General features: G+C 41.8%; 1 protein-coding gene across 2 annotated transcripts in view; it reads left to right on the top strand.

The window, feature by feature from the left end:
• SLC19A1 (solute carrier family 19 member 1) overlaps positions 1-18,425 on the top strand; it is an 84,737-nt gene that overhangs the window by 28,930 nt on the left and 37,382 nt on the right. The window contains exon 2 of one of the 2 annotated variants that reach the window (XM_068122574.2): positions 11,511-12,399. In XM_068122574.2, the coding sequence (XP_067978675.1) occupies positions 11,511-12,399 (889 nt within the window). The remainder of the gene's footprint in view (positions 1-11,510; positions 12,400-18,425) is intronic. The other variant, XM_068122575.2, reaches the window with a different exon arrangement.

Genomic DNA, 18,425 nt, shown 5'->3' with positions numbered 1-18,425 from the left:
TTTTTGATTTATTAATTAATCAATTAATCGATTAATTATTTAATTATTCGATTAATGACAAAAAAATTTTTTTTTTTTAAAGTTACAGATTCTGATGAAATAGTGGTAGTTTATGTGTTCTCTGACCAAATTGATTAATAATTTAATTTTTTTATGATTATTATTTATTTATATTCATTATTAATCATTTATTTATTGTACACCGCACCTTTCCTATGCCATCTCCAGGCATTGCAAATCGTCATTGCTGGGCACCGAAGGGGGCTCGGCAGTGACGCACGCTGAAAGAGAGTACTCAGTTTTCACTCTGGTTGTTTTCTTGTTTTCTTTCTTTCTTGGTTGTCCGGACGATATCTCAGCCATCCTTTGAGCTAGGAAGCTGAAATTTCGGCACAGTAGTGAGCAAGTCCTTTGTCAAATACGGTATTTTTTGTTTTTTGAATAATCAATTAATTGAGGAGTTATTTAATTATTAGCGTTTAATTAAGTACTTATTTAATTAATTAAATTTCATTTATCTTCTGACCATTATTAACTCAGGCACCTTTTGAGTTAGGAAGCTGATATTTGGACATGCCAATGACCAGGTGATTTGGCTGCAAAGGATATTTTTGATTTATTAATTAATCAATTAATCGATTAATTATTTAATTATTCGATTAATGACAAAAAAATTTTTTTTTTTTAAGTTACAGATTCTGATGAAATAGTGGTAGTTTATGTGTTCTCTGACCAAATTGATTAATAATTTAATTTTTTTATGATTATTATTTATTTATTTTCATTATTAATCATTTATTTATTTTCTTTCTCATTTGGCCAATATCTCAGGCACCTTTTGAGCTGGGAAGCTAATATTTGGACATGAGTGACCAAGTGATGTGGCTATCAAGGATATTTTTGATTTATTGATTAATCATTTCATCTATTAAGTATTTATTGATTAATCGATTAATTATTTATTGAGTAATCAATTAATTATTTAATTTTTTATAAATGACTTATTTAATTAAATTCCTAAAAGATACATCTTCGGATGAAGCACTACTGGTTTAGTTATGCGATTAGCCAATTGATTATGAAAATATTTTGTGATAATCTTTTATTGATTTTAATTATACAATTAATCAATCAATTAGTGTACACCTCTCCCTCCCAATGCAGCCTCAATGAGCTGCACTGCGGTATTGCCGGGCGCCGGAGGCGCCCCGGCAATGCCGCGCTGCAGCATATTTAATTATTTGGCATGGGGCGGTGTACTTTGAATGTATGTGTACTTGTTTTCTTTCTCATTTGGCCAATATCTCAGGCACCTTTTGAGCTGGGAAGCTAATATTTGGACATGAGTGACCAAGTGATGTGGCTATCAAGGATATTTTTGATTTATTGATTAATCATTTCATCTATTAATTATTTATTGATTAATCGATTAATTATTTATTGAGTAATCAATGAATTTTTTATAAATGACTTATTTAATTAAATTTCTAAAAGATACATCTTTGGATGAAGCACCAGTGGTTTAGTTATGCGATTAGCCAATTGATTATGAAAATATTTTGTGATAATCTTTTATTGATTTTAATTATACAATTAATCAATCAATTAGTGTACACCTCTCCCTCCCAATGCAGCCTCAATGAGCTGCACTGCGGTATTGCCGGGCGCCAGAGGCGCCACGGCAATGCCGCGCTGCAGCATATTTAATTATTTGGCATGGGGCGGTGTACTTTGAATGTATGTGTACTTGTTTGTTTTCTTGTTTTCTTTCTTGTTTGTTTGTCCGGACGATATCTCAGCCATCCTTTGAGCTAGGAAGCTGAAATTTCGGCACAATAGTGAGCAAGTCCTTTGTCAAAAACGGTATTTTTTTTTTTGATTAATCAATAAATTGAGGAGTTATTTAATTATTAGCGATTAATTAAGTACTTATTTAATTAATCAAATTTCCTTTCTCTTCTGACCATTAACTCAGGCACCTTTTGAGTTAGGAAGCTGACATTTGGACATGCCAATGACCAGGTGATTTGGCTGCAAAGGATATTTTTGATTTATTAATTAATCAATTAATCGATTAATTATTTAATTATTCGATTAATGACAAAAAATTTTTTTTTTTTTAAGTTACAGATTCTGATGAAATAGTGGTAGTTTATGTGTTCTCTGACCAAATTGATTAATAATTTAATTTTTTTATGATTATTATTTATTTATTTTCATTATTAATCATTTATTTATTTGCTTTCTCATTTGGCCAATATCTCAGGCACCTTTTGACCTGGGAAGCTAATATTTGGACATGAGTGACCAAGTGATGTGGCTATCAAGGATATTTTTGATTTATTGATTAATCATTTAATCGATTAATTATTTATTGATTAATCGATTAATTATTTATTGAGTAATCAATTAATTATTTAATTTTTTATTAATGACTTATTTAATTAAATTTCTGAAAGATACATCTTCGGATGAAGCACTAGTGGTTTAGTTATGCGATTAGCCAATTGATTATGAAAATATTTTGTGATAATCTTTTATTGATTTTAATTATACAATTAATCAATCAATTAGTGTACACCTCTCCCTCCCAATGCAGCCTCAATGAGCTGCACTGCGGTATTGCCGGGTGCCTGAGGCGCCCCGGCAATGCCGCGCTGCAGCATATTTAATTATTTGGCATGGGGCGGTGTACTTTGAATGTATTTGTTCTTGTTTGTTTTCTTTCTTGTTTGTTTTCTTGCTTTCTTGTTTTCCCGGACGATATCTCAGCCATCCTTTGAGCTAGGAAGCTGAAATTTCGGCACAGTCGTGAGCAAGTCCTTTGTCAAAAACCGTATTTTTTGTTTTTTGAATAATCAATTAATTGAGGAGTTATTTAATTATTAGCGATTAATTGAGTACTTATTTAATTAATCAAATTTCCTTTCTCTTCTGACCATTAACTCAGGCACCTTTTGAGTTAGGAAGCTGATATTTGGACATGTCAATGACCAGGTGATTTGGCTGCAGAGGATATTTTTCATTTATTAATTAATCAATTAATCGATTAATTATTTAATTATTCGATGAATGACTAAATATATATTTTTTTTTAAGTTACAGATTCCGATGAAATGGTGGTGGTTCATTTGCTCTCTGACCGAATTGATTAATAATTTAATTTTTTCACGATTATTATTTATTTATTTTCATTATTAATCATTTATTTATTTTCTTTCTCATTTGGCCAATATCTCGGACACCTTTTGAGCTCGGAAGCTAATATTTGGACATGAGTGGCCAAGTGATGTGGCTATCAAGGATATTTTTGATTTATTGATCGATCAATTAATCGATTAATTTTTTAATTATTCTATTAATTATTAAAAAAATTTTTTTTTTCCAGTTACAGTTTCTGATGAAATGGTGGTGGTTCATTAATTTGTTCTCTGACCGAATTGATTAATAATTTAATTTTTCGTCATGATTATTATTTATTTATTTTCATTATTAATCATTTATTTATTTTCTTTCTCATTTGGCCAATATCTCAGGCACCTTTTGAGCTCGGAAGCTAATATTTGGACATGAGTGACCAAGTGATGTGGCTATCAAGGATATTTTTGATTTATTGATTAATCAATTAATCAATTAATCGATTAATTATTTAATTATTCGATTAATTACTACAAAAAAAATAAATAATTCAGTCACACATTCTGATGAAATGGTGGTGGTTTATGTGTTCTCTGACCGAATTGATGAATAATTTAATTTTTTCATGATTATTATTTATTTATTTTCATTATTAATCATTTATTTATTTTCTTTCTCATTTGGCCAATATCTCAGGCACCTTTTGAGCTCGGAAGCTAATATTTGGACATGAGTGACCAAGTGATGTGGCTATCAAGGATATTTTTGATTTATTGATTAATCAATTAATCGATTAATTATTTAATTATTTGATTAATTACTGAAAATTTTTTTTTTTTTCAGTTACAGATTCTGATGAAATGGTGGTGGTTTATGTGTTCTGTGACCGAATTGATTAATAATTTAATTTTTTCATGATTATTATTTATTTATTTTCATTATTAATCATTTATTTATTTTCTTTCTCATTTGGCCAATATCTCAGGCACCTTTTGAGCTGGGAAGCTAATATTTGGACGTGACAGTGACCAAGTGATGTGGCTGTCAAGGATATTTTTGATTTATTGATTAATCATTTAATCGATTAATTATTTATTGATTAATCGATTAATTATTTATTGATTAATCGATTAATTATTTGATTTTTTACTAATGACTTATTTAATTAAATTTCTAAAAGATACATCTTCGGATGAAGCACTCGTGGTTTAGTTATGCTATTAGCCAATTGATTAAGAAAATATTTTGTGATAATCTTTTATTGATTTTAATTATACAATTAATCAATCAATTAGTGTACACCTCTCCCTCCCAATGCAGCTTCAATGAGCTGCACTGCGGTATTGCCGCGCTGTAGGATATTTAATTATTTGGCATGGGGGCGGTGTACTTTGAATGTGTCTGTACTTGTTCTTTTTTTTTTGTATACAAGATCGAGGCTCGTGAAAGAGCTAACATTAATCACACAGAAAGACAAACCGACACATAAAACACAAAATAAGGGGAGCGGTAGACAAGATGGGGAGAGAGGGGGAAGGACACAAACGCAACATTTGAGAGCAGGGACATCGAGAGATCTGTGGGAGGGAGAGGGCTTGGGGGGAGGTGGGAGAGGTATAAAACATATGGACACTGCAAGGACTTCCAGGAAAGAAGTTGGAATTTCAAAAAAAGTGGATCTGGGGTGATTTAGCACGGGTAGAAAAGATCAAGGTTCTGGATGGGGGAAGATAAGAGATGGTGGTGATCAGCTGTTTTAAAGACCTGGAGGGAGGAGTGGGATTGAAGGGAGAGTGGGAGTTTGTTGCAGAGGTGGGAGAAAAGAGGAATGAAAGAGTGAAGGTGAGCAGAGAGCCTAGATTTTGGCAGTTCAACCATAAGAGGGTTGCTGGCAGATCTTGTGCGACCTGCAGGAATATTTGGGGGACAGAATACAGAGAGAGCTGGGGGAGCAAGGCCGGAGAGGAGTCGGTAGAAGACATAAAGACCACCTACCTGCCTGCGGTGAGTGAGTGAAAGGCCCTCGGAGATAGCTTCATCGCGGGAGATTCCAATGATTCTGAAAGCTTTGGTTTCAACAGCGTGAAGCCGAGCTAGGTGTGAGGAAGGTCTCGATGTGGTCTCGATGCTAGGTCTCGATGTGGCAACTCAGCTTAATCAAGCAGTTTGCACATTAAAATCAGAAGATCATAAATGGGTGGGATGTCAGCGGTGAGGCCCGTTGGAACGGTCAAATTTCTGAGGATGCACACAAATGGTGAAGCCGACAGGCAGTTTCAATACATCCTCAGAAGGTGAATCCCCAAATCACTGAAGCAGAGACCGAGAGCAGAACCCGATTCAGCCATTATAGCTGTACCACAGATGATGAAGATGGGAATTCCAAGCTGAGATGGACGAATTGGTTGGAGGGATGAATAAGCTTTGAAAGTACGCACCAGTCAACACACCGAGTGCCTTCTCAAAATGGTTCATAAATCACCAAAATGGCAGACAGTCTGACATAATAATAAAAAAGACAGTTATATCGAACACACATACAAACACACACATACCTACAGTGTATTTTCTTGGGACAACCATTATTCAAAGAAAGATGTAGGGATGGTTTCACATGATCACTTCACATTTCTATTACTACCTTGTTTACATACCTTTTGGAATAACATCGTTTTGAATTCAAAAAAATGTTTATATTACTTTAGTATAGTATCACCACAATGACCGAACTTGATGCTGTCTTACTTGCAACGTCCTTTCATTACCCTTCAATAAATGGCTATCTCAGTATTGTGGTGCATTTTGTGCCACTGCAGCATAATCCCTGGCAAACAACGCTTCCCTCACTTATCTTCGTCCTCACTCGCCCGACTCCCATGTGTTTCCGGTCGATCATCACATCACGTTCTCCAGCAACATCAACTTTTCATGCAACTTTAAGTAACACAGGAATGATCAATGAGTAAAACCGTTATGGGGCCTGAAAGCATTACCCTCGACCAGTCAAATTCAAAGTGGCTATTAAAATGTGTTTTTCCTATTTACACATCAATTGTCGTCTCATTTTTCTCTTCGTTTGCTGCAAACGAGTGAAACCATCTTCACGACTGAAAAATGAAATCAGATGTCCATTTAGAGTTGAGATAAAGCTGTAGTCAGGTTCACTGTGTCAATATATTATATTTCATTCAAAATCATGGTAGATTAGCAAACCTATACATTTTTGGAAAGGTTATAGCATAAGGAAACTAAAAATCAATGTTTACATTTGGAGAGATACCTGTATGGCGGCCATTTTGGATTTTCAAAATGGCCACTGTAAAATACATATTTTGTTCTATTTCTGCCTCTAATTACCCTAAAAACTTTAAAAAATATACTAAACCTATATTTTCAGGGACAAGCAATCCAATGAAAGTATCAAATTAGTGCTATGGGGAATGGTAAGACACGAATCAAAGGTTTTGAATTGCAAAATACTGTCTATATATTCGCGATAAGTTGCATAATCAAATACATGTTATCATTTTGTACAGGCAGTTAATAACATCAAAATGTGTCACAATAATTCATATCACCAAACATACACAGGCAGTCAGCAAAATCATATATACACATGCAGTCAGTATAACTTCACATCTACACAGGCAGTCAATGACAAAATATACACAGGCAGTCAATGGCATCAAACATACACGATTACAGAATATGCCATTTAGAGTTCGTCATCACTGTCCTGTGTGTCGTATCCGACAATATAGTCCGCATCGTTTTCACAGTCCGTTCCACACAAGCAAAGGTCGGTCAAATTGATTGGCAAATCGAATTGGTTGAATGGTCGATCGAATCGAATCGATCGAATTGGTCGAATGGTCGAATGGTCGATCGAAGCGATTGGTCGAATGGTCGAATGGTCGAATTGGTCGAATTGGTCGAATTGGTCGAATCGAATTGGTCGGAATTGGCAAATGGAAACATTGATTTTCAGATTTTCCATGTAATAACGTTTCCAAAAATGTATAGGTTTGCTAATCTACCATGATTTTGAATGAAAAAACATAGTGAACCTGACTACTGTGAGAGAAGCAGAAAACGTGAGCTTTACAAAAGAGGCCTATGAAGCCTGAGACCTACAGTGCATTCAGAAAGTATTCAGCCCTTCACTTTTTTCACATTTTGTTTTGTTGCAGCCTAATGCTGAAATCGTTTAAATTCATTTTTTCCCTCACCAATCTACACTCAATACCCCATAATGACAAAGAGAAAACAGGATTTTAGAAAGTTTTGCAAATTTATTTAAAAAAAAAATTATTAAATATCACATTTACATAAGTATTCAGACCCTTTGCTATGACCCTTGAAATTTAGCTCAGGTGCCTCCCATTTATCTTGATCATCTTTGAGATGTTTCTACACCTTGATTGGAGTCCACCTATGGTAAATTCAATTGATTGGACATGATTTGGAAAGGCACACGCGTCTATGTAAGGCCTCACAGCTGAGAATGCATATCGGAGCAAAAACCAAGCCATGAGGTCGAAGGAACTGCCTGCAGAGCTCAGAGACAGGATTGTGTCGAGGCACAGATCTGGGGAAGCCTACAAAAAAATTTCTGCTGCATTGAAGGTTCCCAAGAGCACAGTGGCCTCCATAATTCTTAAATGGAAGAAGTTTGGAACAACCAGGACTCTTCCTAGAGCTGACCGCCCGGCCAAACTGAGCAATCGGGGGAGAATGGCCTTGGTAATAGAGGTGACCAAGAACCCGATGGTCACTCTAGCTGAGCTCCAGAGATCCTGTGTGGAGATGGGAGAAACTTCCAGAAGGACAACCATCACTGCAACATTCCAACCGATCTGGGCTTCATGGCAGAGTGGCCAGACGGAAGCCTCTCCTTAGTGAAAGACACATGAAAGCCCGCTTGGAGTTTGCAAAAAAGCACCTAAAGGACTCTCAGACTGTCAGAAACACGATTCTGTGGGCTTTCATGTGCACTGTATGTATATATATATTGTCCTGTCACCAGCTATTAAGACTGCTGGATGATGTATAGCCAAAACAATCTTACTCCCGAGGCGGCAGCCCGAAAAATGGCGGGAATTTTTGTCGTGTGTGGGACGAAGGAATGCGAATTGTTTACCTCAATGGAACACACGGGTTTATTCTGAAACCGCAAAACACGCAAACACCACAATAAACTCAACAATAATGATTTCATGAAAATATATTATTGACGAAATAAAGTTGTGGTAAAAACGAATTGAAACTCCTAATTTGAGGATCATCCATTCAGACACAGAAACGGACACGCAGGGGAAAATAAAATGAAATAAAATGGCCTTTTCGTGCACTTAGCTCGTCCCAACGAGTTCTTTTCCAAAGGTGATGACGATGGTCTGGTCGTTGTCTCCTTCACCGGAGCTCCCCAAAATGGCACCAGCACTGTGTGTCGAAGACGCCTAGGCAGGAGGCAAACAGTCAAGTCGTCCCTCTTTCGCCTCCACTGTCAAGTGCCACGTGGACCCCGGCTCCTTGGTGAGCCCAAATGTTGCCCGCCTCTGTCAAGATGCTGCCGCACCAAAATCACCAGCGCACCAATGCAAAAAGATGGTGCCCTTCCTTCTTCGTGCAAAAACCAGCAGAAAGGGAGAGAGTGACGCGCCTTTCTTCGTCCTCTTGAGAGCAAATCTCTGAACGTCCCTCCCAGTTCGCCCCACCCACAACCTCTGGGCTAATCATGTCCCTCAGGGGCGTGGCCTGTTTCCTTATTAGGTCCTTTGGGCGGGGCTTCGTCCGATCGGCTCTGATTTGGTTCTGTCGGTGGTTGTAAATATTGTTTAAAGGAGGTTTTCATGGCCGGCCTTGTCAGCAAAACATAAAAGGAAAGTTACAGAGGGGAATCACATACTGGGGGAAATTTGCCTTAATCCCTAACTAATTAGCACTGCTTCACCCCTCGTGTGAAGACACATAAACGATCTTAAGCTATAGTTTCCCAACCTAAGTACATCGAGATTTCTCCTACGCATCCACGGTCCATGCTATAATTATACAGTCCTACCTACCCTAAGGTATCCTCTCACCTACCCCCATAAACATAACTATATATATATATATATGATTGTATTAGCAACAATAATAGTAATAAAGTAAGGATAACAAGTTCAGATACATTCAAAGTACACCGCCCCCATACCAAATAAATAAATAACATCCTCCAGCGCGGCATTGCTGGGGCATCTTCCACATCAGGTGATACTGCCATGCAGCACATGGAGACAGTATTGGGAGGAAGAGGTGTGCAATAAATTGATTGATTAATTGCATAAATAAAATCGGTAAATAGTAATCGTAAAATAATTTCTTTATCAATTGGCTGATAGCATACCCCAACCACCAATGTTTCATCTGAAGCTGTGACTTTTTGAAAATTAATTAATTAAGTCAGTGATTGAAAAAGAAAAATAATTGATTGATTAATTGACTTGGTCATTCATTTGGTCATTGCCACATCCACATCACTTGGTCATTGTCATGTCCAAATATCAGCTTCCTGGCTCAAAAGGTTCCTGAGATATTGTCCAGATGACAAAGGAAATATATCAGTACTTAATCGATAATAATTAAGTAACTCATCAAGTAATTGATTAATCAAAAAACAAAAAATAACCTTTTTGCCAAATCACTTGCTCACTATTGTGCCACAAATTCAGCTTCCTAGCTCAAAGGATGGCTGAGATATCGCCCGGACAAACAAAGAAACAAGAAACCGGAGTGAAAACTGAGTACTCCCTTTCAGCGCGCATCATTGCCGAGCCCCCTTCGGTGCCCGGCAACGACGCCAAGCACGCCTGGAGATGGCATAGGGAAGGAGCGGTGTACAACAATAATCCATATTGAAAACTGAGTACTCCCTTTCAGTGTGCGCCATTGCCGAGCTCCCTTCGGTGCCCGGCAACGACGTCATGCAGCGCCTGGAGATGGCATAGGAAAGGAACGGTGTACAACAATAATCCAGATATCCTTTGTAGGATATCTCAACTCAGTGGAAAACTGAGTACTCCCTTTCAGCACGCGCCATTGCCGAGCCCCCTTCGGTGCCCGGCAACGATGTCATGCAGCGCCTGGAGATGGCATAGGGAAGGAACGGTGTACAACAATAATCCTGATTGAAAACTGAGTACTCCCTTTCAGCGTGTGTCATTGCCGAGCCCTCTTTGGTGCCCGGCAACGACGTCATGCAGCACCTGGAGATGGAATATGAAAGGAGCGGTGTACAATAACATGGCCAAGTCTAAAGCATCATAGGTTAAGCGAGTGTGAAAGTGTATAATTAAGGTGAAAAATATTTTGAATGTAACTTAACTCTGTGGATATGCACATATCCCTCCCTTCCTCCATATCCTTCTCCTCATATCCATATCTCATGACCACCCATCCCTCCCCCTCTCCCTCCATCCTCCTAAACCATACCCATAGTGAGTGTGTATAGTCCTTTAAATGTTAATGCAGTATAATGTTTTAGAAATATATGTTGTAATGTTCAGGAAATAACTGAATGTAGTGAGGGTCAGCTTTAGGGAAAACAAACCATTACGCAAGTTCACCTGAAGCGCGTTCACCTTGGAATTGCCTATGCTTGTGCTCATTCATCTCGATCCACAGTCTCAGCTATGTACAAACAGTCAGTTAACTTGACAATGTAGCACATGCGTTCGCGTGTGTACGTGCGTGCACTTTGTACTTTGATGATCCTTAAATATCCTTGTTTGTGTTTTACTCGTGATCACGTATTCGTGTTTGTTTCCTCTCTGTTTCCTTCCTCAGGCATCTTTAAGTTTGTATCTTTCTTTCCTCACTGAAAGATTTCATTGCCAAAAAAGAGTTTGGTGTTCTCACTGACACAGCCAAATTGCACAATAAAATGTAAAGTAGTATTAGGATTGTATGTCGGCCTCTTGCTTACCCATTCCTTCCTCCACGTCATTGTTGCTTTGAAACACTCTTGTTTACTTACTCTCTGAGAGGTTGGAGCGATCGTAGCACGAAACACACCTCAACAGGCTCTATCGGCCATTCACATTGTTTGCCTTTGTTAATAGGTCACATGATATAGGTATTTGTTAATCAAAATGCCTGCACTTTGTACCCTTGCGGCTTTAGTGAGTTGAAATGGTAAACCACCATCATATGAGAAATTGTGTTATATGGGATTTATAAACAAACTCCTCCACGAGTCTTTAAGCAATGTAATCATTGACCTTTTACCTCTAGAGTACATTAAGCATCTTTCGGTTTGTCCGACTACGGACCTTTAGGATAAGTTTCCTTTGATACACGGAGCTTAAAAATTCCAATATGTCTCATCATAGATCACAAATGAGGTTATGCCAGTGCTGGCGTACTCTTACCTCGTGCTACTCATTCCAGCCTTCCTGCTGTCGGACCTGCTACGGTACAAGCCCATCCTCATGATCCAAAGTGCCAGTTTTGTGGCCGTTTGGTTGCTGGCCATCCTGGGCCAAAGCCTACTCGCAATCCAGTTTTTGGAGTTCTTCTATGGCGTGACCATGGCGGCCAGGATTGCCTACTCATCGTTTTTGTTTTCACTGGTAGATGCTGAGCATTACCAGCGTATCGCCAGCTTGTCCCGCTTTGCCGTGCTCCTTGGACTCTTCACCAGCTCCTGCCTGGGACAGCTCTGTGTGACTATCGGTGGAGTTTCTTATCTCGTATTGTGTTACATCTCACTTGGCTTCACTTCCTTCACTGCCCTGCTGTCATGTTTCTTGCCTTGGCCCAAGCGGAGTATGTTTTTCAACAAGAATTCAGAAAGGACACCCTGCGATTATAGCACTGCAGATGGACTTGTTCCTGCCAATCAGGGACCAGAGGACCATTCCAAGGGACCCAATGGCGACCTCGTACAATGGTCCAAGGCAAACAGCAGTGCATCCGCTTTGACGACAACGTATGAGAGTTCTAATGAGGATTTTCTGTGTAAAAGTGACCCGGGTCACTTTCCCAGGAGAAGTGCTGGGAGTTTGCTGCATGGATTTTACGTCGGGATGCTAACCGATCTGGGGAAAGCCGTAAAAACTTCAAAGTCACTGCAAATCTGGTGTTGCTGGTGGATTTTCGGCACCACTGGTTACTACATGGTAATTTACTACGTGCAGCTGTTGTGGGACACGATTGCACCATCACGGGAGGAGCCTCGTATCTATAACGGAGCAGCAGAAGCCATATCTACACTGTTTGGTCAGAGTTTGTACTTTATCATTGAGAATACAGTTTGCCTGTAAACCATGCATCATAGCAATGTTTTATGAAACTTTATGGCATTTGCGATAGAATCGTCACATTGATTATTATCTGTCTGGTTATTTTACTCGGACCGAAAAGAAAAAAAATGTAACTCATGTTTTGATGAATTTCTGCTGATAGTAATTTGTGAACACACACACACACACACACACACACACACACACACACACACACACACACACACACACACACACACACACACACACACACACACACACACACACACACACACACACACACACACACACACACACACACACACACACACACACACACACACACACACACACACACACACACACACACACACACACACACACACACACACACACACACACACACACACACACGAAAAAGTAAGTACACCCCATGTAAAGTTTTGACTTTTTCAACATATTTCAACACACAGCTATTTGATCTTCATTTCAACAATATTGATAGATAAAGGTGATATAATATAACAAATATCATGAAACATTTACATTTTGTAGTCCATTGTATAATTTAAATAAACATCAATGCAAATTTCGCATGTGGAAAAAGTAAGTACACCCTTGGCTCTAATAGGTGGTATTGCCCCCTTTGGCAGAAATAACCTCAAGTAGGCGTTTCTTATAACTGTCTACCAGTCTCTGACATCGACTGGGAGAAATTTTTGCCCACTCCTCCATGCAGAATTCTTTCAGCTGTGCGATGTTTGAGGGGTTTCTTGCATGCACAGCTCGTTTCAAATCCCCCCACAACATCTCGATGGGATTTAGATCCGGGCTTTGACTTGGCCATTCCAGAACCCTCCATTTCTTTCTTTTCAGCCATTCCTTGGTGGATTTACTGGTATGTTTCGGGTCATTGTCATGTTGCAAGGTCCACCTTCGGTTGAGCTTCAACCTTCCGACAGATGGCCTCACATTATCCTCAAGCACCCTCTGATACAATGAAGAATTCATAGTGGATTATATGATGGTGAGCTGCCCAGGCCCTGATGCAGCAAAGCTGCCCCAAACCATAATATTTCCACCACCATGCTTTACAGTTGGTATCAGATTCTTGTGGTCAAATGCTGTCTTTGGTTTTCGCCAAACATGTCTTCTAGTACTGTGGTCAAATAGCTCTACCTTTGACTCATCTGTCCAGAGCACATTGTTCCAGAAGTGCTGGTCTTTGCCTTGGTGTTCATTGGCAAACTTTAGTCTTGCCCTGATGTTCTTTCTGGACAGCAAAGGTTTCCTCCTGGCACACCTCCCATGTAGATCAAATTTGTGCAGTCTCTTTCTAATGGTAGACTCGTGCACTTTGACATCAACAGTGGCAAGAGCTACCTGTAGGTCCCGTGATGACATTCTGGGTTTCTGAGAGACTTCTTTCAGCATCTTGCTGTCTGCTCTCGGGCTGAACTTGCTGGGGCGGCCTGGCCTGAACAAGTTGGCAATCTGGTGCACCTGTTTCTAATTTTAGGTATTTGAAGTAGTGATAAATGTAGGGGTGTACTTACTTTTTCCACATGCGAAATTTGCATTTATGTTTATTTAAATTATACAATGGACTATAAAATGTAAATGTTTCATGATATTTGTCCTATTACATCACCTTTCTCTATCAATATTGTTGAAATGAAGATCAAATAGCTGTATGTTGAAATATGTTGAAAAAGTCAAAACTTTACCTGGGGTGTACTTACTTTTTCACGTGACTGTATATATATTGTTGCGAATATGGAATTTGGCCTCCATATCCGCTTGTAAATATTCCCCTATTTTCTCCAATACTCCCCAACTTTCCCCAGTCCCCCATTCCCTAGTCCCATTGCATGTAAATAACAATCAGTAGAGCCGACCTTCCCCTTATTCCCCCATTAAATGTCGTGCCCAGGTCCACCGCACCACACGTAGACAACTTTCGGACATCTTCCTAGTTATTCTTATTCTATGTCAGTTAAGGCCTCGTCTCCATTAATTATGACTCTTCGTTGCACCAGAATGTGATTATATGGCATCAGTAGTGAGTTTAGGACCTTTCCCATACCTCCTCCCATCTTCTTCCCCAAACAACAACAATAACAACAACTACAACAACAATTACAACAACAACAGAGGAGATGGCGGCGGAGCGGGGGAGGATGCGTCCTCACACCGGCTCGATTAGCTCCAGACCATGCGCTCCACGGGGTTACCCCGAAGGGGCTGGCTGTCAGCTCCTCGTCAGGGGCGGAGCCAGTAACCCCCCCCGCACGCACCCAATGAGAAGCAACGTGCCGATTCCACGAGGCGGAGCTAACGAGCCGAGGGCGTGTCACTCCCCGCCGGATATACGCAGCCGCTTGCCGGACGTGACGTGAGATGCGCCTCAGCTTGGAGACTGGAGAGAGAAGCCACCGCCACCCCCAGCGCGACGATACCTCCCCGCATCTCTGGACCGGACCGAGTCGATTCTGCCTTGAGCCAAGAGTGCACCTTGAGCCATCGCTACCTGCCTTTCCTTTTCATCAACCCCCGTGTGAGTCAGCATTTTGTCCCGTGTGTCTGTCGTCTGTCCGGGGTTAATATAAGAGTGTGTCTAAGTGCCTGTCTTCCTATGATATACCTCTAGCCCCTGTAATCTAACCTTTTCCGCCTTAATATAACCTCCTCCGGAGGTCTTGAGAACTGAACCCCTGGTGTCGTATTGTGTGATTGTAATCCAGCCGGGTGTCTTCTTTTTCTTATTGAGCCAGCATAGCGCGATTAGTCAACCCCGGGTGCAATCGGGGTAACTTGTACGGATACGGCGGCCATCCCGCTCGGCCCACCATACCATCAAAGTCGTATCTGTAACAATTGGTGTCGGGAGTGAGATTCGAGGCCCGACCAAATTTTGAAAAAAAAAAAAAAAAAAAAAAACGAATAGAGGAAAAAAAAAAAATTTGGTCAAAATTTGGAGCGGCCGAAATTTGTTTTGTTTTACGAAACTCGAATTTTGCAAGTCGCGCTATGGCGGATCAAGACGGCTGGGGTCCGGTAGGGGAGAGTGAAGCAGGGTCGGTCCAGGACCAAAATGAGGGACAGGAGGAGAGCGAAGCAGTGAGGGCGGCAGGTTCGCAAAATAGCGCCGTCACGCACGAAGAAGCGGGCGCGCAAAATGGCGCCTCGCTGGTCACCGCGCCCGCGACCGTGGCAGCGCCCCTGGTGGATTCGAACCTTTTCCTCCTGCAAATGAGGGCCCTTATGGAACAAATGGTGGGAATGAGGGCTGATAGTGAGCAAATGAGGGCTGATAGTGAGCAAATGAGGGCTGATAGTGAGCGGTTGGGAAACCAAATGGGGGTAATGAGGGACGAAGCGAGGGGTACCAGTGAGAAGTTAGACAATAATTTTGAGGAGTTAGACAAGAAAATTGAGAAGTTAGACAATAATTTTGAGGAGTTAGACAACGGGATAAAAGAAGTAAAGAATGGGTTAACGGGGGTAGAAAACAGAATGGCCGCTCAAGAGAATCAGATAGAGGGAGTGAAACATGGGTTAACGGGGGTAGAAAACAGAATGGCCGCTCAAGAGAATCAAATGGAAGGGATGCAAAAAGGGTTAGAGGGGTTAGAAAACAGTATGGAAGGCAAATTGAGGGACATGAGGGACCAAGCGGAAAGGGAAGTTAAACAAATGGAGCAGCAGATAGAGGGGGTCAGAATGGGGGTAGAAACCAAACTGGATGCTCACAGGGAGGAAATGGAGCAGATGAGGGTGGCATCTGGGCAGGAGATGCAAGTGATGGGAGAGGAGATCAGAAGAGGAGTGAGTGAGGAGGTCGGAGGAGTGCGCGAGGAGGTGAGGCACTGTAAGGAGCACATGGAGAAGGAGGTGAGAAAGGGGACTGTAAAGTTACAAGGGGGCATAGAGGACCTGACGCAGGAGGTGGAGCAGCTGACGGTGGGACAGACGGAGTTAGTGGAGCAGGTTCAAAGGAACACTGCGGTATTAGGAGGGTTAAAAGCGACACAAAACGACATAAAAAACGACTTAATAGCGACAAAGAGGGAATGTCAGATAGTACGTGAGGGACTGACAACGAGGTTGGACGAGGTGATAGAGGTAATGGAGACGAAGGACCGGCAGGTGAGGACGCACATGGAAACGGTCAAGGTAGCCTTGGAGGACGAGCTTGAGGAGACGTACCGGGGAATAAAAGAGGTGAGGCACAAATTAGAAGAAGTGGAAGAAGGGGTGAGCGAAATTAAGAAGCGACGGAGAGGGGATAACAAAGAGATAAAAGAGGAGATAAAAGAATTGGTCCAAAGTCTGTGTTTGGATCGTGATGTGCTCATTAACCGGATGAGGGATTCGCAGGTGATGGAGGAGAAGCGAAGAGGAAGAGGACCCGGTGTAAGTGGTGACCAATATGGTCGTGCGTATGAAGCGCCAGGGGATTTAATAAGCTTGGGGGTCGAGATGGACCCGGGTGTTCGTGAGAGGCCGTTGGTGAAGTGTGCGACAGGTCTGGTGTGCGAAAGAGGAGGTGTGCAAGAAAGTCCGACTCTGGGGTGTGTGAGGAAAAAGTGCGTGCCAAGGAGTGAGTGTGCTGGCGAGAGTGAGTCGGTCGTAGCGCGTGTGCGAGGGAGCACGTGGAAGCGCGGGGTGGTGAGTGTTACAGAGGGTGTGACGGGAGAGTGTGCGCGAGAAAGGTGTGTGACGGACAGGTGCATGAGGAAAGAGTGCGCTGTCAGAAGTAAGGAAGAGTGTCCACCTGTGGTGAGTGTTACAGAGGGTGTAACGGGAGAGTGTGCGCGAGAAAGGTGTGTGACAGACAGGTGCATGAGGAAAGAGTGCGCTGTCAGAAGTAAGGAAGAGTGTCCACCTGTGGTGAGTGTTACAGAGGGTGTAACGGGAGAGTGTGCGCGAGAAAGGTGTGTGACGGACAGGTGCATGAGGAAAGAGTGCGCTGTCAGAAGTAAGGAAGAGTGTCCACCTGTGGTGAGTGTTACAGAGGGTGTAACGGGAGAGTGTGCGCGAGAAAGGTGTGTGACGGACAGGTGCATGGGGAAAGAGTGTGCTGTCAAGAGTAAGGGTGAGTGCGTTGTCACGAGTGGAGGTGAAAGTAGTGAGAGTGACATGGAGCGTGAGTTAGTTGTGACAGGTGAGCGAGGATGTACACCTGGGATGGAAGGATGCACACCTGGAATGGTGGAGCGTGAGTGGGAATGCACGCTGGAGTTGGTGGTGAGGCACGTGGTTGGGTGTGCGAATGAGAGCACACCTGTGATTGTCACAGAGGAGGTGACCGAGGAGGGGGCGCGAAGCGGTGTATTGGTGAGGTGTGCGAGCAACGAATGTGTGCCAAAGTGTTCGGTGGTCAGGTGTGTGACCAAGGCTGTGAGTGGAATGAGTGTACCTGGGTGTGTAAGGAAAGGTACGAGGAGCATGGGCACGGCTGGATGTGTGAGCAAGGAACGGGCTGCGGGGTGTAAGCGTCCAGGTGAAGCATCGACGTTAGACGGGATAGAGTTTAGAACGACTTATAGCCGAAGCAGGCCCTCGGTGCGTGCCGGGCCTCGCTTTGAACGGCCGCGTCCAGGCTCCACTAGGCGGAGCTGGCAGCCCGATAGAAAGGGTCGTCATGGCGACCACGTTTTGTTGAGACGTGCCGGCAGGTCGAGATCGGGACATTGGATGGCTCCACGCCGAGGTGATGCATGGGATCTCGGCCCGGGTAAGCCCCCGTCCCTGCACCGAGTGCCGGACGCATCCAGCCGCAGGCACAAAACAACCAGCATCCATTGCTTGGCTTTACGAAGCCGGGCTTTGGACAGGAATTGGCGCACCGAGAGGCAGTAATAAGTAGACGGGTAATGGTGATAGTGATAGTAGTGATTTGATACAAAATTTAGAAAAGTGAATAGAATTGGCAGTAAATAGAAAATTTTTAATTTGTTGAAATTTGATGTGCAAAATTGGTAGTGAGAGACCCCCGATGTGGTGGGATGGCAAATCCAC

The sequence above is a fragment of the Myxine glutinosa genome, chromosome 7, assembly GCF_964187855.1.
Source record: "Myxine glutinosa chromosome 7, kmMyxGlut1.1, whole genome shotgun sequence".
NCBI classification, from domain to species: Eukaryota; Metazoa; Chordata; class Myxini; order Myxiniformes; family Myxinidae; genus Myxine; species Myxine glutinosa.
The sequence above is the reverse complement of the archived record's forward strand: the minus strand, read 5'-3'. Positions and strand labels throughout refer to the sequence as shown.